A 25,769-nucleotide genomic window follows, 5' to 3' on the forward strand; every position below is an offset into this window, starting at 1 on the left:
TAAAACTGCATACTGAATCAGCAACATCTTCATACAAGTTAGGTAAAACAACAAAGAGGAAATAACTTTATTCAGTTCAGAGAAATACACATAAATATGGTATAGCTGACATCAAATGCAAAGCACACTATCAGCATAAACTGTGGATTAAGATCATGTAAATATCAAGTGGAAAATAAAAATTAGCACTTAGAAGAAGCATGATTCAGATATAACACAACTACTTGTATTTGTCTCACTTTGGGGCCAATTCACTAATGTACGAATCTGAATCATGAAATCCAATCATTTCTGATGATCGCAAATGTCACGAAAATTATTTTCGTACTTTCGTACTTATGATTCAAAAGTTCCGAAATTTTCGTATTGAAATGATCGTTTGCAAATGGCAATCCAAAATTTTCGTATCCCAACTATCGTAAATGGCGCTAAACGCTTTCTGACACTTCAATGCATGATGTGGGTAGCTTTCCAAGGGACTCAATGGCACTCTGCAGCTCCAGCCTGGCCCAAGGAAAGTCTCCCATAGGGCTCAATGGCACTCTGCAGCTCCAACCCAGCCCAAGGAAAGTCTCCCATAGGGCTCAATGGCACTCTGCAGCTCCAACCCGGCCCAAGGAAAGTCTCCCATAGGGCTCAATGGCACTCTGCAGCTCCAACCCGGCCCAAGGAAAGCCTCCCATAGGGCTCAATGGCACTCTGCAGCTCCAACCCGGCCCAAGGGAAGTCTCCCATAGGGCTCAATGGCACTCTGCAGCTCCAACCCGGTCCAAGGAAAGCCTCCCATAGGGCTCAATGGCACTCTGCAGCTCCAACCCGGCCCAAGGAAAGTCTCCCATAGGGCTCAATGGCACTCTGCAGCTCCAACCCGGCCCAAGGAAAGCCTCCCATAGGGCTCAATGGCACTCTGCAGCTCCAACCTGGCCCAAGGAAAGCCTCCCATAGGGCTCAATGGCACTCTGCAGCTCCAACCTGGCCCAAGGAAAGTCTCCCATAGGACTCAATGGCACTCTGCAGCTCCAACCCGGCACAAGGAAAGCCTCCCATAGGGCTCAATGGCACTCTGCAGCTCCAACCTGGCCCAAGGAAAGTCTCCCATAGGGCTCAATGGCACTCTGCAGCTCCAACCCGGCCCAAGGAAAGTCTCCCATAGGGCTCAATGGCACTCTGCAGCTCCAACCTGGCCCAAGGAAAGTCTCCCATAGGGCCAATGGCACTCTGCAGCTCCAACCCGGCCCAAGGAAAGTCTCCCATAGGGCTCAATGGCACTCTGCAGCTCCAACCCGGCCCAAGGAAAGTCTCCCATAGGGCTCAATGGCACTCTGCAGCTCCAACCTGGCCAAAAGAAAGTCACGATACCGAAGCTTGAATGAATTCCGAAACTTTCGTACTGGTTGCAACAAATATGATTTTGTCGCACAAATTTACGCGCAAAGTACGAAAAAGTTGCGCAAACTAACGAAAATATCATAGAAAATATGCACAGTTCTAAAACTTAGAAAAAATACAATGTTTTTTGTAATCGTACCCAATCGTACTTTGATAAGTGGGCCCCTTAATGTTGAAGTAGAGCAAGAAATATCTAGTGAGCAAGTAAGTATGTCTTTAGTCTGAATGCTTGGTGTCCCCAGTCCATCAATTGATTTTTATGACCCAAGCAAACCCAAATATCGTTGCATAACCTCATCATTTTAACCTCCCCATAAACAAATGGTATATTCATTACCTAGTTTTCTGCATGAAATAATTAAGAAACCACAATTACAAAAATGATCACAATATAATTTCATTTGTTTATTTTATGTTTATATGAAGACAAGATTGCTCTGAAGTTCAGAGTCATAATGGCTTTGAGTGTTGCCCCTAGCCCTGCAGACAGTTGTCTGTTGTAAGTAAGTGCCTCTTTGGGTGTGATAGTTATTTGGTTTAAAGCCACACGAGACACACACACACTAAGGGGCCCATTTACCAAAGCATGAACGCTCCGAGCGTAGTTTTTGCAATTTTTTCGGGCGTCAGTACGATTTTTTCGTATGCCGCACGACTTTTAGTACGCCGCACGAACACTTGCACGAAAAAATCGGAAAGGTTTTACCTCTGTTTACAATTGTACGGTATGAAAATTTTGTGACTTTCAGATCTCCCATACGACTAATATTTTTTTCGTAAGCATTTTCGTGATATTTGCTATCTTCAGAAATTTTCGTTTCCAATCCAAATTTTTCCCATTTGGGATTTGAACTCGTGATTTGATAAATCTGCCCCTAAGTTTGGCCAGCTAATATAAGGACTATCTGGAGCTGAGCAATGGGAGCCTCTATCAAACTACTGAGTCTATGGTGTCAATACAAAACCTCACAGAGGTCTAAAATAAGTAACAAACCAAAATAAAAAAGGAATGAATGGTGTGCACACTGCACTGGGAAAGCCAGTGAACACTTGAACCTCTCTGTGGTCCTCTATTATCGACAACTAAAGAGGGTTGAGGAGCAATTAGCAATTAGCTAGGTCAGTGTCAGTTCCCACTTGTGGTCCTCCAGTTGGACAGTCCTGAGCAAAAGAGGGTTGAGGAGCAATTAGCAATTAGCTAGGTCAGGGTCAAATCCCACTTGTGGTCCTCCAGTTGGACAGTCCTGAGCAATGTGAACACTTGGGAAAGCCAGTGAACACTTGAACCTCTTTGTGGTCCTCTATTATCAACAACTAAAGAGGGTTGAGGAGCAATTAGCAATTAGCTAGGTCAGTGTCAAATCCCACTTTGGTCCTCCAGTTGGACAGTCCTGAGCAATGTAATTAAGCTCTTTGAGGGAGTCTTAAAGATATGCAAGTGGTGGAAGCGTGATGCAGAGGGTTAATCAATGGCTAATCAAGTCTAGTCAAGACCTGCCTGGGACTATTTCTTGCCTACAGAGTTTCGAGATTCATAGTATCAAATAAACTAGAGTATTCTAGAAACAGCAGAACAGCACTATTGCTACATGTCAGCTATAACAGACATAAGGATTATGGAAACGTTATAGTTACAGGGAAGAGCTGATATCGCTTTGGTGAACTATAGTGGTAGCAAAGGTCTGCCTATTCACATATACTCATTATGAATGGGAATATTTTTTTGCTAAGGGTAAAGAGTCATAGTACTATAGCTTACTTCAGCTAACCTTACATTGGCAATTGATTACTATTTTCTAATTTTGAAAATTTTATTGCTGCTGATTTATGAAATGTTCTCTCTTCCAGTGTTATTTCCTTTCTTAAATCTGTGTTAAAAAACATAAATGGGGTCTTCATACTGTATATTTAAAAACTTTCCCTAAAGAAATAAACTGAGAACTGCTAAACAACAAACATATCTTCACTTTGGTTTTGGAGAAAATATCCATTTCATCTTTGTTAATAGAGTATATATATGTGTGTGTTTATGTGTGTGTCTGCAAGTTGAGCTTTTCCTTTACAAGGCTGAACATACCCTTTATGGTGTGATTGCTCCCTTATCTCAAATGTGAAATTATTAAAAAAAAAAAGAAAAACCCACTACCTATTCCATTTTCCAACTCACTTCAGCCACAGGAAACAAAACTCTCAACCAAAATATATCATAGAAGGCTACTCTCAAGGGTCTTTATTCTGCTTTACATACAATTCCCAGAATCCGTCTGAATTTTAGCATACCACAAAAGGAGAAGAAGTGCAAATACATGCAGAGGTAGATTGTTCCCTGAAGGCTTCTGTACCTGGCACAAAACCAGTTTAAAAGGAAACATCCAGAGATCATAGCAAGCTACTCAACTGCATAAAAAAGTCAAATTGAGAATTGTGTGTAACCATGAGAGCAGCATTTTGTCATTTATTAAACATGGCTGTCTCCACCATGCTTACGTTATTTATAAGTAGCTTATCTAGAAGTAGCTTCTCTTTCCCTTTGGTAACAAAAATGCATTATCATACACGGTGCATACAGTTAAATAAAAAGAAACTGTGAAACTTAGCCTTATAGAAGTCATTTTGTCATGGGAGAAGCCTTGTGCTTTCATATGGTCACAACTCAGTGACTCCTAATATATGTTCAGCTCACAGCAGGGGTGCATTATGCTTCCGGTTGCTAGAAGATTGGCTGTGATTAGAGGTTAGTAACCACAAAAAATATATACATTTATAGATTCACTGCAAATAAAATATTTCTCAGCAGACACAGTCCTCGATAAAAACGTGAAAAAAAATCTTGCAGTATAACATGCAACCCATCACTTTCAAAATTTCTAAATTAATCTTGACACACAAATTGAAAAACAGCTTTAATTGTGTTAATAAAATCTCCAATGGACATTTTTAGGAACTGGTGGCAAATTTCTTCGAGTTTTTGAATTTTATGAAACTCAAAATTCAAATGTGAGCATCCCTAAATTGAGGCAAATGTGAATGTTGATCAATCTGCCCCTAATATGATTTTAAAATGGCACGCATTTATAAAACTAAGCACGTTTATGGCTGGATGTACACTAATATGGGTAAGTGTAGTAAAACAAAGCCACAATTACCTAGACCACATCTTCCAGTTTTAAGGCAATGTTAAATGTGCAACAGAAATTCTGCTTTAAAAGGCTTTTGTTATATGATTTCCTTTTTTTGACACTTAGAGCCAGATTCAATTCAATGGGAAAAAACAATCTCCCAATCCAATTCTAAATTTCCCCTTGGACTTCTATTGAGTTTTCATGAGATAAACAATGAGATAACTTTTTTTCTCATAAAATTGAATCTGGCCCTTAATTGCATCTGGCTTCAACATAGCCCACTTAGAGTCATCTTACAGCACTGATATAACTGCTTTCAAGAATAAATGAGGATACCACTCATGCCTACTAAAATACAATCTCCTATGAGAAAGCAGAGAAGGGGGGAAAAACATTGGAATTCTCATTTACGCTATAAAATATTTCATAACTATTATATACAAAGATACAAATAGGTTCATAAAATATTTCCAAGGTTGATCTTCCATTTAATTTCACGTAAAGTGGCTTACCAGTACAAAAATACCTTAATGGTTGCACTATAGTATCTATAGACAATTTGGAAAGGTATGCAATATGGCAGCACCTTAAATCATAGAGGCCGAGAAGGAGGAATACTCTGTGCAACAGAAGAAAAACCTTACATAAAAGCTTTCATTAAAATGCATTAAACGCTTCCTCGGTCACGTTCGACCTTCAAAAATAACCAGTGTAAAAGCTGAAAAACAAGAAAATTAAGGAAAAAGGGAAAATAGATACTTTTATTATTTATTTCAAAATAACCATAATGTTTTCAATGGCACCCAGATACAGGACAATTTATTCTGCACACCCCGCAGTTCTAATATCCTACCATTTACAAGTATTTCTCCGAAGTGAAACTGAACAATGGGTATTTTGGGTGACGGTGCAAACTAATAAGTTCTCTTACCGCTTTTTAAAGTAGGAGGATTTCGAATGGTGCTTGTCAATGAACAATTTCCTATTGTAATTATACCGGAGACAAGGCTTTCCACCCAGAACAGACTCTTAGAGATACCAAGCTCATTAAAATATCAATAGAGAGGGAGCCATCATCGTAACAAGAGGAACTCTCTCGACCAAAGTCAAAACTATTATCTGCATTTAGAGAATTAGAAGTTCAAAACTGCTGTACTGAAGAGACGTTTCCTCTGTAATCCAGTAACCCTATCGCTGCCAGGGAGCTATGACACCTCCCAGCTGGAAATAAAAAAGTCAATGTATTTCTTTTTTTTTTTTAATACACATCACAAATATCATCACTATAAGCCTTATTAGTTTAAGACAGAATCAGTAACCATTTATAACATTACATATTTTTCGGGAAATATTATACATGCCAAACAGCTAGGATAAAGCAATCACAGCATTAAAAATGTCTCCAGCAAGATATAAGGCACCATGAAGGGACATCAAATAACCTAGACACTATCACAATAACAGTTTGTATTGGGTTGGATGAGACTTGCTATCATTTTATCCGATTTTGATGCAATTTCACGGGACCACTTTTTAGAACTACAATGCAATGTTAAAAAAAGATCTGTTCCAACCAGAGTTGATAACTGTAAATGGGTTGAAAATAGCCCAACTTTGGAATTTACAATTAGATACACAACATAAAATGGGTCGGATTAAATTGGATACTGTGAAATTGTAAATGATGGCTTAGCCAACCACAAAATCACAACATTTTTGGGCAATACTAAATTGCACAGAAAAAAGTGAAGCAGCCTTCATGCATTGCACAAGTAGAGTTTATCTTAAAGGCTCTAATGGTAAAATATGCTAAACCTGTAATATATATATAATAATAAATAGTAAACTTATAATTATTATTATTATTATTAACATTTATTTATAAAGCGCCAACATGCCCCGCACCGCTGTACAATAAGTGGGTTTCATACATTGGACATACAGAGTAACATATAAAGCAATCAATAACCGATACAAGAGGTGAAGATAGCCCTGCCCAAAAGAGCTGACAATCTACAAGGAGACATACAGAGTAACATATAAAGCAACCAATAACCGATACAAGAGGTGAAGATAGCCCTGCCCAAAAGAGCTTACAATCTACAAGGAGACATACAGAGTAACATATAAAGCAATCAATAACTGATACAAGAGGTGAAGATAGCCCTGCCCAAAAGAGCTTACAATCTACAAGGAGACATACAGAGTAACATATAAAGCAATCAATAACTGATACAAGAGGTGAAGGGAGCCCTGCCCAAAAGAGCTGACAATCTACAAGGAGACATACAGAGTAACATATAAAGCAACCAATAACCGATACAAGAGGTGAAGATAGCCCTGCCCAAAAGAGCTTACAATCTACAAGGAGACATACAGAGTAACATATAAAGCAATCAAGAACCGATACAAGAGGTGAAGAGGGCCCTGCCCAAAAGAGCTTACACTCTACAAATGAAAAAATAGTAAACATATAATAAAAAATACTGCAAACCTTATAGCTCTTAATATAAAGAGATCAACTCAAAATTAATTTTAGTACAAAAACTGTCAATTTATCCTTCTTTTGGTTCTACGGATATGTTTAGCTCCTAATTAAACACAGTTAAAGTAAATACTTAGAAGAATCTGTTCCAACCGTATATGCTGTAGGCTACAACAGGCAAAAGATAAATGCACAGTAACACTAAAGGCATGATGAGCTCTATAATTAGCTATTATGGTAATTGAATCCACAGTGAATTTGTTGGGTAAGATTTCTTCATATAATATGCAAATAGCTTCAAAAAGGTTAGTTTATTGGATAATATAATTAGAAACGTGTCGCTGTTAATGTTAATGAGAGACAATAAAAGGTTTGGAAGGAGTAATGAAGAATGGGGTTTGTTATATATGTGCATGTAAGTCTGTTGTCTATATAGATTTATGAAAAATACTGTTATAATTGGAAGTGACTATGCAGTCTACAAGGGGGGGCCCATTTATCAGCTTTTTTGTGGTTTTTGAATAGAAAGACGGGGGCTTGCACTTGACAAAGGCTTTTGCCGAAACGTTGGGGCAGTCTCATTTTTTGACAGGGTATCCGCTCTCTAACTGTGTTTTCATGTTTGCTTATCTGTATTATATGTAATTAACTGTACTTCAATACCTGTATAAGAGCAATATTGTGCTGTGTTTTGATCCTTAAAAAATACACTTTATAAAGATATTTTTATTAAGATAATACCACTGGTGTAAATTGCTTTATTTTGAGTTTTAGTTGTAGTCCTTAGTATCTGTAAGGGGGTATATTTGGGCTTTATTGCACCTTATTCTATTTTTTTAAGTTTCTTTTTTCTATATATTAGTATGCCCTCCACTGATTCAAAATTTTTAGAGGTTTTTGAAACCATGAAAAAACTGATTTTCTGTTAAACCATGAATGCCTAATGATTTATTAAAATAACCTTTTAAAAAAAGCACATCCGGAAAAAAAAACCTACAAATTTTTCAAATTAATGGGGTGTCTGAAAAATCAGAAAACTTCTTATACAGGTATCGGACCCCTTATCCGGAAACCCGTTATCCAGAAAGCTCTGAATTACGGAAAGGCCATCTCCCATAGACTCCATTTTAACCAAATAATTCAGAATTTTAAAACTGATTTCCTTTTTCTCTGTAATAATAAAACAGTACCTGTACTTGATCCCAACTAAGATATAATTACCCCTTATTGGGGGCAAAACAGTCCTATTGGGTTTATTTAATGGTTAAATGATTCCCTTTTCTCTGTAATAATAAAACAGTACCTGTACTTGATCCCAACTAAGATATAATTACCCCTTATTGGGGCAGAACAGCCCTATTGGGTTTATTTAATGGTTAAATGATTCCCTTTTCTCTGTAATAATAAAACAGTACCTGCACTTGATCCCAACTAAGATATAATTACCCCTTATTGGGGCAGAACAGCCCTATTGGGTTTATTTAATGGTTAAATGATTCCCTTTTCTCTGTAATAATAAAACAGTACCTGTACTTGATCCCAACTAAGATATAATTACCCCTTATTGGGGGCAGAACAGCCCTATTGGGTTTATTTAATGGTTAAATGATTCCCTTTTCTCTGTAATAATAAAACAGTACCTGTACTTGATCCCAACTAAGATATAATTACCCCTTATTGGGGCAGAACAGCCCTATTGGGTTTATTTAATGGTTAAATGATTCCCTTTTCTCTGTAATAATAAAACAGTACCTGTACTTGATCCCAACTAAGATATAAGTAATCCTTATTGGATGCAAAACAATCCTGTTGGGTTTAATTAATGTTTTATTGATGTTTTAGTAGACTTAAGGTATAGAGATCCAAATTACAGAAATACCCCTTATCCGGAATACCCTTGGTCCCAAGCATTCTGGATAACAGGTCCCATACCTGTACCATGAAGCAAAAGATTTTCCACTTGGAAACAGGGCAGCTGCCCAGTGACCTCAACAGCTTTTAGATGGTGAAGTTTTGTTTAAGTGGTTTTCATGGTTTTGACACTAAATAAATCACGAAAAAATTGTGTACGAGAAATTCGAGTTTTAGTGCATCAAATCATGAAAAAAATAATACTAACGTTAGAAAATGCCTCCCTTAGACTTTAATAGGTAAATGGATACCAAGACGCATAAACACACAGCAAAAAAATTGGAGCATTTCAGCCGACTTGGCCACATTTTTATCCTGCCAGATTCATTCATTGATTCCCATCACATTGACTTAATACTCACAATAAGCAAATCTATGTTTTAATTTGTGCTATTATCTATTTAAAACAAGCAGCGGGGAAAAATGAGGTCTACATGCCAATACGAATGATCCTGCCTCCTCCAAGCTCCTTTCATTTGTTGATGCTAGCAATGGGAGGTAGAATTAGTGCACAGGCAGAAAGGTAAATGGGTAAACAATGCTTGACTTTAACCAATGTCAAGCTCCCCTGAGCAGTGGGGTTGATCCTTCTATCTCTGGAATTACTAAATTAATTAAAAACCAGCGAAAATAACAAAGAACGTAGAAAGTGAAGAACACTTTGCCAATGTCTTTTCCTAGTCTGATGAGGTGGAAACTCCCTGCCCCTCCCAGCACAAAAAAGGTTAATGAAGCAGCTTTCCAAGTTCTTCAGCAACGACCTGTGTGTTTTCAGATGCCTCTGGCATTAGGGAAAAAATGATTAAGAAAATGTTCAATTAAAGAGAGTAATATGTTTATGTCTGCCAGATAAACGCTTGTATCCCTTTCTTATTTTGTAATCGACTCACCCATGCTTTCACTAAGAGTCTTAACGTTTTAATTTTGAAGTCACATCTAATTAGAGAATTACAGGCATACAACCTCTCCAGAATATTACAGATGAAGTTCAACAGGAACATTTGATTAAATGGGGGAGGGCGAATGTAGTTATCATAAAGTTGTCATGAAAAACACTTTCCTAATTTACTGGAAGGGACCTGAATGCGAGAGAGAAACAAATGTAAATCACGTTCTATATTAATCAGGTTACCTTATGCAGATGGAAGTACGCAGCAGATTAATTTCTTATATAACTCTTGCCGTGAAGGAGAGTGAAGTGGAAAGTCGTGCCGGAGAATAATTACTAGGAGCTGCAGTCCTCCTTTATGAATGCAAAACTGCCATATTTAAGTGTTGGATTCTCTCATAAGCTCACTTCCATTAAAAATAAATAAACAACTCTTTATTAGATTAGGTACGTACACAGAATTGTATCAGTCTCAGGTATAGGGAGTCATTCTTCAACCGCTGAAGGGCCACAGGTTGAGCAAATCGGTTATCTAGGGGCATCCGAATTTCGGATGTTTAAAAGCACGATTTGAAAAAAATTCGGACTGACCGTGATAATTTCTGATTCGCATCGTGGTATACGAAAATTTTGTGATTGCGATCCGAAAGTTGCAAAATTTTCGTATCCGAACAATCGTAAACGGTGTGAAACCAACTTGGCCAAAAGAAAGTCTCCATACCGAAGCTTGAATGAATGTCAAAACTTTTGTAGTCGTCGTGACAAATATGATTTTTTCAGCACAAAGTGACGCAAAGCACGAAAAAGTTGCAGAATTTAACGAAAATATAGTGGAAAAAAATACGAATTTTTCTCATTCGTACTCATTCGGATTTTGATATCTGTGCCCCCTAGTGTTATTGGTGCCATCTTGCCCTACTGTTGCCATTTTTCTCTGCCTCTTATCCCTCCCATCTAATAATGTTTTGATCCAACAGGGCTGTCACCCCTCTATCCACCCTCTAAAGACAGATAGAGTGTGTTGCCCTGGGCATATGATAGAGTCAAACCCAAGCCTCTTTAATTCCATATCTCAACCCCTCATCCACTTACTTCGGCAACCAGTCCCCCGCATCATAGCTAAACACTGTCTTCAGCACTGCTAGTGTATCATCCAACTGAGCATATTTTAAAATAACATTGAAAAGGGAGAGATATTTTTCCCGGTTCTTAATATACTGTATCGTTGCTACCACAATTCCGTATAATAGTTAACCTCCAGCTATTCTGAAAGGGTAAATTTTGCTTTTCTGGCATGACACTTTTCCTCCACCTGTGTATTCATAGGTTTTCATGTTTTACACAAGCTTGACCTGACTGGATGCAAATGATATTCCTCATATTTTTTTACAATGGTTTCACCTGACTGAATGCAAATGATAGGGGTTGTCTTCCTATTACGATTTGTCAGGTTTGGCTTTTTTCCCATTCCTTTGCAAAGTAATCTGAATTTTCTAGCAAGCTGAAGTAAGAACAGTAGCAGTCAACTATTTGTTTGTTAAGTCTCAAAATGGCAGCTGTCACCCTACTGGATTTGGTTGATGCATCCTCCTCAAGCAGAGTAGGTCATAATAAGCAATACCCACTTACTTTTTTGTATATTTAATGGAAAATAAATGACACAGAAACCCTAAATACTAATGTGATGTACTGACTAGAAATTGCTAATGGCTTATAGCCAGCGGGTGGAATTATTTTTCAGTTCGGGGGCACTGGAAAATGCGAAGAATATTTCAATAAAAGCAAAAACAGATTGAAAGAGGAAAAGCTCACAAATAAGTAAAATGGAACCTAGATATCCTCCCTTTTTAGGAACCCTGCTAACTAGGTTAACTGGCCGACACTGTGCAGCACAAATATGTATGTACACTGTGAGGTCTATGAAATTATGGAGTCATTTCTGTAAAAGCTTTAATGGGCTTGTCTACCACAGTTTTTAAAAGCTTTATTAAGCATTTAAGAATATGAGCTCACATACAAACCATTCCATGCAACAAAGGCAAAACCTGACCCATTATAAAAAGTCTTATAGGAAAATGGGTTGTCTCTATAAATAGCTTTTTATTTAACCTTAGCTCACCTTATTTTTAAAAGGGAGATAATTATCAAAAAGTACAGTTAGTTTGAACAAAGGGAACACTTTTTTCAGACATGACATCAGATAACAAAAGGACAGCCAGAGGAAATCATGTGCATCCTCGTTTGACTCTCCCGGTGTTTAAGAAGATACTTGCATCTGGAATAGTTATTAGAACTGCAATAGGAAAACTAGTAATAAAAATAGGGGGGCTGTTATTACAATGAAAAATCAACACAAATTGAGAGGATGTGTAGGAAACAAATTTCATAAGTATTTTTTTTCTTTTTGTTCATTTCTGAGATATTTAATGGTTTATTATTGTGCTTGTTTGACGTAAGCTTTCAGTATACAGCAATGGAGGTGTGATGCTCATAACCTATTGTTTAGTCCATTCTTATTAGGAAAAAGTAGTATTGATATTGTCCAGTTGTCTGGGTTCCAATGTTCATTCCTTAGTTAGGACATTTTTTTCTTTTTGAAGTGGAAACAAAGATGTATGATGAATTAGATAAATGAGCCATTAAAAACCTATGTTTGGGTGGCCTTGTATGGCATTGTAAGGCATCTCCCAATATCTGTAGTCTACCAAATGTTGAATAAAAGACTGTGAGGAACACCCAGCTGCTATAAGTACCATATGGGGACAGAGAAGAGAAAAGGTTGGCACTATACTGAGAGATGCCTTCAGGTATTAAGGAGTGACCTTGTAAAGGAAATCTCCAGATCTATATTTATCAGTCAGAGGCCTCCGTGCAACTTTAGATCTGCAGTGTCTAAGCACATTTTACTTTCCATATAATAGATAAGCCAATTTTTCAGATCAGGAAGGGAGATATGGAAAGGAGACTCCTAAAAAGGGGAGGCATTCTGGATATTTAATTTAAATTCTCTAGAAACTCAGGGGGGTATGAATAGGGAATGGGAACTGCCTGTTTCTATTAATATTTTACTTTCTTTCTCCCTTCATGCATTTGCCTTTTACTATTTTTCTTGCTATTTCCAGAGGTTTTGGTACTACCAGGGTCGGACTGGGGGGTGCAGGGCCCACCAGGGCTCCCGCCCCAGGGGCCCTGCAGGTGCCCCAGCCTCGTCCCCTAACCCCCCTCCAGGGGCCCCCCTAACCCCCCCAGCCTGACGTCCTCCCCGGGCGCGTATAAATTGAATGCGTCAGGAGAGGAACAGTCAGTAGGGGGAGCGCCGGCAAAGGTCGGACTGGGCCGCTGGGGCCCACCGGGATTTTTCCCGGTGTCCCGGCGGCCCAGTCCGACCCTGGGTACTACAAATGCTTTTCTTTGTCACATTGTTGTGGCTTTATTTTTGATTTTCTTTTCACGTGTTGTTGTTTTTTCTTTTTCTTTTATAAATGTGGGAGGTAAGGGTTAATGGGATCCTGTGGTAATCAGGGCTAATTATTGTGGGTATATAAAACCCCTCCTTAGTATTGACTGTTGATGCTTCTGAGGAAGTGGCGGGATGCCACGAAGCGCGTAAAGCGTAGGTCCATTGGGATGAACATGTGCTTTTTACTGATGACGGAATAAAGACTGATTTTTATTTTTACCCTTGTGGTGCTCTGCAACTTTTTTCTTTGTATAGAGTGCAGTATGTTAAACAAGGAATGCACCAAAATTCAAATCTGTCAGAATCTTGAGCCTTTTTTTTTTTCAATTTTGCAGGATTCCGATTAAGCCGGAACCCTACTCATCATAGCACATTATTAGTTATCCCATGACTTTAAACTGGAAGTTGACAGTTTCTTGAAGATTCTATTTTTTCTCTGTGACTTATTAATTTGCACTCGAAAATTGAGGCTTGGATTTTAATCTTTAATAGTAAATTCTGTATTCATCTGAATCCCCAAACTGAGTCTAGGGGAATATAGTAGCAATGAAAAAATGACATGAAATGTGTATCGTAGGGACTTCTCTAAGGCCAAAAAGAGCTGCAACAGGCTTTAGAACACAACTTGAGAGAGATCACTTAACTTCTAAGGCATAGTAGAATATCTTTCTTTTATGGATATATCTTCCAAGCCACAAAAGCTAAGTTAAGTAAGTCTCATGATTTAATTTGGCAACTGGGCAGGGAGGTGTCCACATACCCAGTGTCGGACTGGGACCCCAGGGCTCACCAGAAAACCTTAGACCATGGGCCCACTCTCCGAACAATTTTTCCTCCTTTATTCATTCAATCACTTTATTCTCCTAGTCTCTTTTATTTACATGCTAGCATCTATTCTTCCATCTATTTCTCCTCTTTGTTCCCATTCAAAAATAGGAAATGACCATAAAACAGGCCAAATGGTCAGGAGCAGTAGGGCCCACTGACACTTGGGCCCACCGGGAGTTCTCCTGGTATCCTGGTGGGCCAGTCCGACACTGCACATACCTTTGTTCATATAATGTAACTCCCCAATCAGTTATGAGTTGGGGAGATGATGTTTAAGCCCCATATGTGGGGCAATAAACTGCCAACTCCTTCTGGAATGGCTACACTGTCAGACATTGCCATTCTGTGTATGGCCAAACTTAGGTCTCCCTTTTATTACAATATTGTAACATTTTAGGGCAGCAACCAGAGGTTTTCATACTTTTCAGCTATCCTAACCAGCATTATTTCAGGCTTCCTCAAAAATATCTATTTATTTATACAGGTATAGGATATATTATCCTTCTGTATAAGGAAGTTTTACATCTCCATACCTTAAGTCAATGATCCCCAACCAGTGGCTCGAGAGCAACATGTTGCTCTCAGTGCCCCCAAACCAGGTAGTTATTTTTGAATTCCTGACTTGGGGGCAAGTTTTGGTTGAATAAAAACAAGATTTCCTACCAAATAAAGCCCCTGTAAGCTGATAGGGTGCATAGAGGCCCCTAATAGCCAATCTTAGCCCTTATTTGGCTCCTCCATGAACTTTTATGGTACTTGTGTTGCTCTCCAAGTCTTTTTACATTTGACTATGGCTCACAAGTAAGAAAGGTTGGGGACCCCTGCCTTAAGTCTACTAAAAAATCATTTAAACATGAAAAAAAAAAAACAATAGCATCATCAAATTCCAGGATAAATATCCACATATCTATTGTTTACATAATCAAATAAACCAACTCAAGTGATTTTGGGAAATTTGTCTGCAGTTTCTCCAACTACATTTGCAGCATGATTTATTTCTTTCATTAATAGTTATCTCTGGCAGACACTTGTAAGACACGCCAGTAAACACTTCTAGCAACACATTTTACTTTTATTGAGTTGTGAGCCTTCTAGTAATAAGGCAGGAACCCATCAAGTCTATCACCAAAAACTATTTTTCCAGAGACAGCAATGCAATGCTTTAATGAATGTTGCTTGGTGGCCTACACACATATCAAATATGAGAGACATTTGGTATCAAATTAGGAACCAGGTCGTTTCATTCTGGGCAGTTTATCAGTAACAGTGTTTTGTGTACATTACTGTTTATTTTCCACTGTTGATTTAAGAAAGTTCATTAAAGTTCCCAGTAATGCAAGTCAATCACATTAGACACTCTTAGCAAATATAGATTTTGGATTCATTTCACAGATAGCCTAATCGAAGTCTTAAGAATAAATGAAAACAAAGCTGTGCATATTTTAAATAGTGTGATTTGCCTAGTAGTATTGCTATAACCAACCGCTTTTTAAATACATTTTAGCTGAACCAGTGGTAAATGCCATTAAGACCTTCTTTTTCATTATATGGTATGGAATCTATTACAGGTACAGGACCCGTTATTCAAAATGCTCGGGGCCAAGGGTATTCCGGATAAGGGGTCTTTCCATAATTTAGATCACCATACCTTAAGTCTACTAAAAAATCAATAAACCCATAGGATTGTTTTGGACCCAATAAGCATTATTTACATCTTAGTTGGTATCAGTTACAGGTATTGTTTTATTATTACAGAGAAAAGGGAATCATTTAACTATTAAATAAACCCATATGGACTGTTCTGCCCCCAATAAGGGGTAATTATATCTTAGTTGGGATCAAGTACAGGTACTGTTTTATTATTACAGAGAAAAGGGAATCATTTAACCATTAAATAAACCCAATATGATTGTTCTGCCCCCAATAAGGGGTAATTATATCTTAGTTGGGATCAAGTACAGGTACTGTTTTATTATTACAGAGAAAAGGGAATCATTTAACTATTAAATAAACCCAATAGGGCTGTTCTGCCCCCAATAAGGGGTAATTATATCTTAGTTGGGATCAAGTACAGGTACTGTTTTATTATTACAGAGAAAAGGGAATCATTTAACCATGAAATAAACCCAAAAGGGCTGTTCTGCCCCCAATAAGGGGTAATTATATCTTAGTTGGGATCAAGTACAGGTACTGTTTTATTATTACAGAGAAAAGGGAATCATTTAACCATTAAATAAACCCAATAGGGCTGTTCTGCCCCCAATAAGGGGTAATTATATCTTAGTTGGGATCAAGTACAGGTACTGTTTTATTATTACAGAGAAAAGGGAATCATTTAACCATTAAATAAACCCAATAGGGCTGTTCTGCCCCCAATAAGGGGTAATTATATCTTAGTTGGGATCAATTACAAGTTACTGTTTTATTACTACAAAGAAAAAGAAAATTGGTTTTCAAATTCTGAATTATTTGATTAAAATGGAGTCTATAGGAGACAGGCTTTCCGTAATTTGGAGCTTTCTGGATAATGGGTTTCCGGATAAGGGATCCCATACCTGTATTTGAAAACCCAAAATTTAAGTAAAAAAACTCAGGTCCCAAAATTCTGGATAATATATTCCATATTTTAATATATAATAACCTTTATAATAGTGGAATCTATATTAGAAACAAGGCCACCATCAAGGGGTGACAGGTAGGAGTCATCTGTAATAAGGCCAGTCCATATTGGGGGCCTGGATTTCACTGAAAGTGGTGGGACCTCCCAGTACAGGGGGCAGGGTTTGGGTGGATTTGGTTTGGCCAGGCACTGTAATATTTTAAGCAAATAATTCTAATTATGTTGGTTTGAAAACCCAACATATTGTTCTTTCCCTTCAGCTTATTCTTCCGCTTTTTCTTCTTCTTCCTTTTCTTAGCGCCCCCCATTTTTTAAACGCTACTCCTCCTACAGTTTTAGGGGTACAACACCCAAACTCTCCACGCTTCTTCCCCAAAATTTGCAGAGTTGGTCACTGGGGGACTGCAGTTCAAAAATAGGAAAAGTGGGTTGGGCCATTAACAGCCAATTAGATTTCATCTATTGAATTTCATTGGTTTAAATTTAAAATGCTTTAATTCTCATACTGTTTATGCCAGGGTGCCCACTGTTTGTCACTGGGTGACTTCGACTCAAAGTTAGAAAAAGTGGGCACACCCACCAACCACCAATCACAATTTACCTATTGACTTTTATTGGTTTTAATTTAAACCGCTGCCATTCTTTAATTATTAATCCTAAGGTCCCTAAACTTTGCAGAGGGTTACTGCAGTTCCAGGTTAGGAACAGTGGGCGGAGCCACCGACCGCCAATCAGATGTCACTCATTGACTTTCAGTGGGGAAATTTAAATTGATGCCATTCAGACACTATTAAAACCAGGGTCCCCAAACTTTGCACAGTGGTTTTTACTATAGAACTGTGGTCCAACGTTAGAAAAACTGGGTGGAGCCAACAACAGCCAATCAGATTTTATTCAGTGACTTCATGTTTTTCAAACCAACATGAGATTTGTTCTCAAACTTCTCTTACTAGTTTTTTAAAACAATCTTTTATCTCTTATAACAAAACAGTACCTCGTGCTTTATGGCAACTAAGCTGCATGGACCCATATTGGAAATACGACTGGGCTTATTTCACATGTTAATGATTTTTAGCATTGCGGATAATAGATCCTATACCTATTGTACTGCAATTATTTTTATCTTGGAAAATTAATTAAATCAAATCAATATGACGGATAGGTGAAAATTTCCCAAACTGACTGGAACTGTGGGAGTAGATGTAGTAGATGTTGACATGGTAAAATCTGTTAATTCTAAACTAACACTCAATAGTCTGAAAGAGAACATAACTGCCATTAAGATACACTGGAAACCCTTTACAATTAAAAAAGCCACATAAACTAAAGAAGTAGGCATTGGCCTCCAAAAAAATGTTTTATTTTTGTTTTTTTTCTCAGGGTAAGCAATAATTCTAATAAAATAGCAGCAGCAGCAGCAGACAATTTGGCATAGAGTCAGTCACTGAGGATTATAGATAGTTACTGAATCCCTTTAGCAACTGAAACACAGGTGGTGTATTTCACATTCACCCTATGATTAGAGGTAGCTAAAAAGGTATCTTCCTTGACCTTAAGCAGTACAGCTTTCTCGTTAATCCAGGCTGTTTGATTGATCCCACTCCGTGTATGTGGCCTCAGCTCTTTCCAGACTATGTTTCCCCCAAACCTTCAGTTTCAACATTTGGGATTTTACTTTTCTCCTGTCCTAGAGTTCAACCTAGAGATTCCAGCTGGGTTTCAAGGTTTTAAAGCAAACCATCCCTTGGTAGGACGAGTGCCGACCTCCAACATAAAGCTAAGCCAGTGTGTAATCAGTTCCAGTGTAAATAAAATATAGAGTTTCTCTAACAACTGGACTTCAAACAGACAAAAGGAGCTGGTATTGCCCTCTAGTGCCATAGCAGAGACACAATTTTAACCCCTTTTAATCTCTGTGGAATCTCTATATTTTTGGTGTTTTAGTATATATATATATATATATATATATATATATAAATAAAAGAAAGAAAGAAAAAAAAGAATATATAAATATATATATATATATATATATATATATATATATATATATATATATATATATATATATATATAACATGCAAAGAAACAACCTAGCGGACATATATGGCTATAATATCACCATTAAAAAAAATGTCACTTAAACAAATAAAATCACTATCATAAAAATGTCAGGATAGAAACTTAGAGTAATGGCACACAAGGGTACCTCAGGCATGAAAAGTGCCATGATTTTCTTAGCCCAAAAATCATGGGGCGGATTTATCAACACTCAAATTTTTGCGGTTTTGCAAATTACAACTAAACTAATTTCCAAAAAACCACGAATGTCTAATTATTTATTAAAAGATCTAAACTAAAAAAGTACAAATGAAAAAAAATGTGGAAAAAAACATGAAAACCATGACTTTTTCATAATGTCGCACAAATGTAAGTGTCAAAAAACCCCAAAACCTCTAAAACCAAAGAGCAATGAAAGACCTTCCAGCTGTAAAGAGGACGCCTGCCATTTATCACTTTTTTTCCATGACAAAATCGTATTTTGGCGCAAAAACATATGAATTGTGAAACAAATCGAATGTAAGTAAATGCTCACCTTGTTGCTAATGCCCAAAGTTGGCCCTCATTTAGCTTTGCAGCTAAATAACTAAAAATTACAGCTTGTATGTTTTAGAAACATTTTTTCTGACAACTGTGTTTTTTGCAATACAGTAGAAGCCCCATTTGACATTTTTTTTGGGGGGGGGAGCAAAAAGTGTAAAATTAGGGGAAATTTTAAATCAGGAAAATGGTGTAAAAATTTGGAAAAACTTCAGAAAAATCATGGAATGTGAAATGGAAATTTTTACTTATTTTGAAATATTTCCATAGATATGATTATGATTTGATATGATTAAGTGAAAAACTTTGTTGAAACCCCAGTGCTTGAATTGAATTACGTGAATTAGACAACCTATTTCATTCGAATAAGAATTCTCTACTGGTGAAAACAAATGTAATCAATGTGACAATAATTTAACCTATTGAAAAAAGACTAAATTGAACACAGTAAAGATTTACTAAAACCCTAACATTTCTCATATTTTAAAAAATTCAGTGAAACTTTGTTCCAAACTAAAAAATCTGAACTGAAAAAGTGCATGTTTTTTTCAAAATTATGCCCTGCAATTTTTGTTTTCTAATTTTCGCAGATAAACCAGTGTTTCAAGGCAAAAGAAGGATCTTTCAGGAAAGGGGAGGGACATCTGCCATCGACTTCTACATGATCTCGGCAAGTTTTATCTGGCAAATTGTTGAATTCAAATTTTTAGGCATTTGGACACATGAAAAAGTTGCAACTTTTTTTTTGCGACTTTTAGCACTAAAAATCTGAATCTGAAAAAAAAGTAAATGGCACCCTAAATATACCACTTCTATCTAATTAAATTATATTTACAAAAATATTGTTTTATTACTCTTAACCATAGACAATTAAAATTGTACAGCACAATATTTTTGGCTTATATAATGGATATATACAACAGCAAACTTACCACAAACCATTGATAATTCTGTGCAACAAACTTTATTTACCAAATGTGTTCCCTGTATTTTGTTAGAGAAAGGAGATTTGACAAAACTCTTGTATCACTGTAGGGCACTAAAGAGCAGTGATGTACTTAGCTGTACTTTAAAGGTTCTGGGTGTTCGCTAGGAAGGTTCTGGTGGGGCATTATAGTACAAAATGCCTAGTGGATTCATGAAATAGTAATGCATTAGAGTCGGCAAAGGCTAAATCATTTTGTGAATTCAAACATGTATGGGCTATGTATTAGGCATCTTGGGTATTAAAGAGCTACATATTAAATATGTACTAGATACTGAAAGCAGATAGGAAAAAAATGTTTTTATCTGCAGTCACCTTCTGAGTTTCTCTGCTCAGCTGTGGAACCAGCAATGAAATAGCTTTAGGGAAACCTTCCAGTTTAAAACTGCTTCTCATTAAGAGGCTCATATTATTTTCAAAGGTATTTTCTTTAAGCAAAGAAATGCTGAAACTTTGCTGGTCCCACAGCCGGACAGGACTAAAACAGAAACAAATGGTACTTTAATGTTAACAAGGTCAATGTGATATTATTTGATTTATTTATTAACATAGTCTGGTGTTATTTTTTTTTATTTCAACCAAGTTACAAAAATAAGGTTCATCTGATAAACCCTATCAGTGTGTGGTATCTCTTGGTCTTAACAACATGCCTGCTATTTACAGTGGTGCTTGTGGCTCTGCTGCCACTGAGCAGACGGGTATAAAAATCTCATGGAGAGGGACATCTGGTTGGACATCTCTGTGTCAAATGAATGTGAGCCCTACCACCTTACTGGAAACGGGAGGGCTTCCCTATGGCTTCATAGTAGCTTTTTATATGAACGCCAGTATATTAACGTTTCTAATGCAAACACACAACTTTTACTAGTACAGGTATGGGACCCGTTATTCAGAATGCTCGGGACCTGGGTTTTCCGGATAAGGGGACTTTTCATAAATCGGATCTCCTGCCTTAAGTTTGAAAATATTTAAACAGTACTTTAACCAACTAGGATTGTTTTGGCTCCAATAAGGATTTATTATATCTTAGTTGGGATCAAGTACAGGTACTGTTTTATTATTACAGAGAAAAGGTAATAATTTAACCATGAAATAAACCCAATAGGGCTGTTCTGCCCCCAATAAGGGGTAATTATATCTTAGTTGGGATCAAGTACAGGTACTGTTTTATTATTACAGAGAAAAGGGAATCATTTAACCATGAAATAAACCCAATAGGGCTGTTCTGCCCCCAATAAGGGGTAATTATATCTTAGTTGGGATCAAGTACAGGTACTGTTTTATTATTACAGAGAAAAGGGAATCATTTAACCATTAAATAAACCCAATAGGGCTGTTCTGCCCCCAATAAGGGGTAATTATATCTTAGTTGGGATCAAGTACAGGTACTGTTTTATTATTACAGAGAAAAGGGAATCATTTAACCATTAAATAAACCCAATAGGGCTGTTCTGCCCCCAATAAGGGGTAATTATATCTTAGTTGGGATCAAGTACAGGTACTGTTTTATTATTACAGAGAAAAGGGAATCGTTTAACCATTAAATAAACCCAATAGGGCTGTTCTGCCCCCAATAAGGGGTAATTATATCTTAGTTGGGATCAAGTACAGGTACTGTTTTATTATTACAGAGAAAAGGGAATCATTTAACCATTAAATAAACCCAATAGGGCTGTTCTGCCCCCTATAAGGGGTAATTATATCTTAGTTGGGATCAAGTACAGGTACTGTTTTATTATTACAGAGAAAAGGGAATCATTTAACCATTAAATAAACCCAATAGGGCTGTTCTGCCCCCAATAAGGGGTAATTATATTTTAGTTGGGATCAAGTACAGGTACTGTTTTATTATTACAGAGAAAAGGGAATCATTTAACCATTAAATAAACCCAATAGGGCTGTTCTGCCCCCAATAAGGGGTAATTATATCTTAGTTGGGATCAAGTACAGGTACTGTTTTATTATTACAGAGAAAAAAGGAAACCATTTTTAAAAATGTGAATTATTAGATTTAATTGGAGTCTATGGGAGATGGCCTTTCGGTAATTGGGAACTTTCTGGATAATGGTTTTCCGGATAAGGGGGCCGATACCTATACAGGGAAATGCAAGCTTATGAGCTTTCCTTGGAGGTCTGAGGGGGCCATTTACCAAAGTTCATATTTTATTCTATTTTCACGATTTGTGTTTTTGCGCTAAAAACTTTTTGTGGAAAAAGCACTAATTTTTCACCATTTATTATGTGTCAAAGCCACGAAAACTGCTAATACAAAACTTTAACATTTAAAAGCCGTCAAGGCCATATAACAATCTTTATTTAATTACTGGGTTTTTTTTTGTTTAACAGTTCACAAATATTCAAGGAAAAATCTAAAAACCACAAAAAAATTGTGGTTTTCGTGTTCTTTTTCTTTTTGTTAAGCAGTTAAATTCATTTGTGCTTTCTCAATTCGGATCTTTTATTAAATGATTAGACAATCGTGTTGCTAGTGGAAATGTGTTTAGCCGTGGTTAAAAAAAACCTCTAAAGCCCTATCTGTGTGTTAGAAAGTGCACCAGAAAATGCACATTTGAAACCTTTTTGCCTAAAAAAATCCCAAGAGCACAGAAACATTAATGCATGTGTATGGCCAAATTTAGGGGCACTGGGACACAGAAAAATTTGCTTCACAGGGTTCCTTTCCCTGAAAATATAACAAAATGGAATGGCTGCATTATTGTAATATATATAGGATAGGGCAACCGGGCCTCCACTTTAAATGCAAGCCATTTAGTCTTTAGAGAAATGTGTTCAAGTGAAGACTAATACACACATATTATTAAGCTCTGAAAAGAATTTGACTTTAGTGGCCTTGAAAGATTCCCTAATGATAAGCTGAAAGGTCTTCATTTGCCAATTTCAATTAACTGATACTTTGGGGCAATTTTAAGACAAGTCATTGCATTTAGCTGGATACCCTTATTGCCCTAAACATACTCAGACCCTAAAGATAAATTAAAAAAAGATCAAATTAATTTAAAAGAGAAGAAACAGGACAGTTGAAGTGAATATTAGTAGTGTTACATAAAACAGATGAAAAGGAAATTTAAGGTTATGTCAGTTCCCAGCGGGAGCAAATCCAATCAAGACGGCGGTGGAATTATAACCAACCTCTGGGTTGGAAATATCAGCAAAATTTCATTTCTGTCACTGCTTTTTTTTACCTTATTCTGTTCTTGTGTTCCATCCGGACTTATCCTGAATGACCCTACGTCAACTGTCTTCTTTGGGTTAACTTTTCTAATTTCATACAGCAGCTCATCTACCAATGCCCTGCAGGCTGGAGGGGAAAGGAAAAGAAATTAGATATCATTTTTGCATGTTTTTTTTTTTCACAGGATAAGTGGCTAAAGGTAATGCTTAGAGTCAGGAACAATGTCTATACATTTTAAAGTACTACTGTAAAGAAACTACAGCAAGCCAGGGCTGTATGCATATAACTTAATCTGTGCCTGGGAATGAATGAGTGAGTGGGTGAAGGGCTAATGTGTCATATTTACGGCAAATGTAATGCATCTTTAGATCAAAATCAAATCTTTAAACTGTAAAATATCAAGTCGCTTAAGGCATACCTTACATTTGAAAGTCATTACCATGTTTGAGCAATGAGCCTAAGAATGATACGGTGCTATTTTTTTGCATCAATTTTGACTCATCTGTGCTGGGCAGCGCAGAACAGTATGGCGTTGCTACTTAAGGTATTGGGTTGGGCAACGCAGAACAGTATGCCACTGCTACTCAATTTATTGGGTTGGGCAGCGCAGAACAGTATGGCATTGCAACTCATGGTATTGGGTTGGGCAACGCAGAACAGTATGCAACTGCTACTCATGGTATTGGGTTGGGCAGCGCAGAACAGTATGGCATTGCAACTCATGGTATTGGGTTGGGCAACGCAGAACAGTATGCAACTGCTACTCATGGTATTGGGTTGGGCAACGCAGAACAGTATGCAACGGCTACTCAAGGTATTGGGTTGAGCAATGCAGAACAGTATGCAACTGCTATTCATGGTATTGGGTTGGCAACGCAGAACAGTATGCAACGGCTACTCATGGTATTGGGTTGGGCAACGCAGAACAGTATGCAACTGCTACTCAATTTATTGGGTTGGACAACGCAGAACAGTATGGCATTGCTACTCATGGTATTGGGTTGGGCAACGCAGAACAGTATGCAACTGCTACTCATGGTATTGGGTTGGGCAATGCAAAACAGTATGGCATTGCTACTCATGGTATTGGGTTGGGCAACGCAGAACAGTATGCAACTGCTACTCATGGTATTGGGTTGGGCAGCGCAGAACAGTATGCAACGGCTACTCAAGGTATTGGGTTGGGCAACGCAGAACAGTATGCAACTGCTATTCATGGTATTGGGTTGGGCAACGTAGAACAGTATGCAACTGCTACTCATGGTATTGAGTTGGGCAACGCAGAACAGTATGCAACTGCTACTCATGGTATTGGGCTGGGCAGCGCAGAACAGTGCATGACTGCTACTAATGGTATTGGGCTGGGCAACGCAGAAGAGTATGCAACTGCTACTCATGGTATTGGGCTGGGCAGCGCAGAACAGTGCACGACTGCTACTCATGGGCGGCACAAAACAGTATGCAACTGCTACTCATGGTATTGGGTTGGGCAACGTAGAACAGTATGCAACTGCTACTCATGGTATTGGTTTGGGCAACGCAGAACAGTATGCAACTGCTACTCATGGTATTGGGCTGGGCAGCGCAGAACAGTGCACGACTGCTACTCATGGGCGGCACAGAACAGTATGCAACTGCTACTCATGGTATTGGGTTGGGCAACGCAGAACAGTATGCAACTGCTACTCATGGTATTGGGCTGGGCAGCGCAGAACAGTGCTACTCATGGTATTGGGCTGAGCAGCACAGAACAGTGCACGACTGCTACTCATGGTATTGGGTTGGGCAACGCAGAAGAGTATGCAACTGCTACTCATGGTATTGGGCTGGGCAGCGCAGAACAGTGCACGACTGCTACTCATGGGCGGCACAGAACAGTATGCAACTGCTACTCATGGTATTGGGTTGGGCAACGCAGAACATTATGCAACTGCTACTCATGGTATTGGGCTGAGCAGAGCAGAACAGTATGCAACTGCTACTCATGGTATTGGGTTGGGCAACGCAGAACATTATGCAACTGCTACTCATGGTATTGGGCTGGGCAGAGCAGAACAGTATGCAACTGCTACTCATGGCATTGGGCTGGGCAGCACAGAACAGTGCACGACTGCTACTCATGGTATTGGGCTGGGCAGCGCAGAACAGTATGCAACTGCTACTCATGGTATTGGGTTGGGCAGCGCAGAACAGTGCATGACTGCTACTCATGGTATTGGGCTGGGCAGCGCAGAACAGTGCACGACTGCTACTCATGGGCGGCACAGAACTGTTTTGTTTGTCTATTGT

The 25,769-nt window shown here is 37.9% G+C and overlaps 1 protein-coding gene across 2 annotated transcripts in view; it reads right to left on the minus strand.

The window, feature by feature from the left end:
- cnpy1 (canopy FGF signaling regulator 1) overlaps positions 1 to 25,769 on the minus strand; it is a 73,003-nt gene that overhangs the window by 10,137 nt on the left and 37,097 nt on the right. For both annotated transcript variants that reach the window (XM_002932481.5, XM_002932480.5), the window contains exon 3: positions 23,491 to 23,606. In XM_002932481.5, the coding sequence (XP_002932527.1) occupies positions 23,491 to 23,606 (116 nt within the window). The remainder of the gene's footprint in view (positions 1 to 23,490; positions 23,607 to 25,769) is intronic.

The sequence above is a fragment of the Xenopus tropicalis genome, chromosome 6, assembly GCF_000004195.4.
Source record: "Xenopus tropicalis strain Nigerian chromosome 6, UCB_Xtro_10.0, whole genome shotgun sequence".
Lineage (NCBI taxonomy): Eukaryota > Metazoa > Chordata > Amphibia > Anura > Pipidae > Xenopus > Xenopus tropicalis.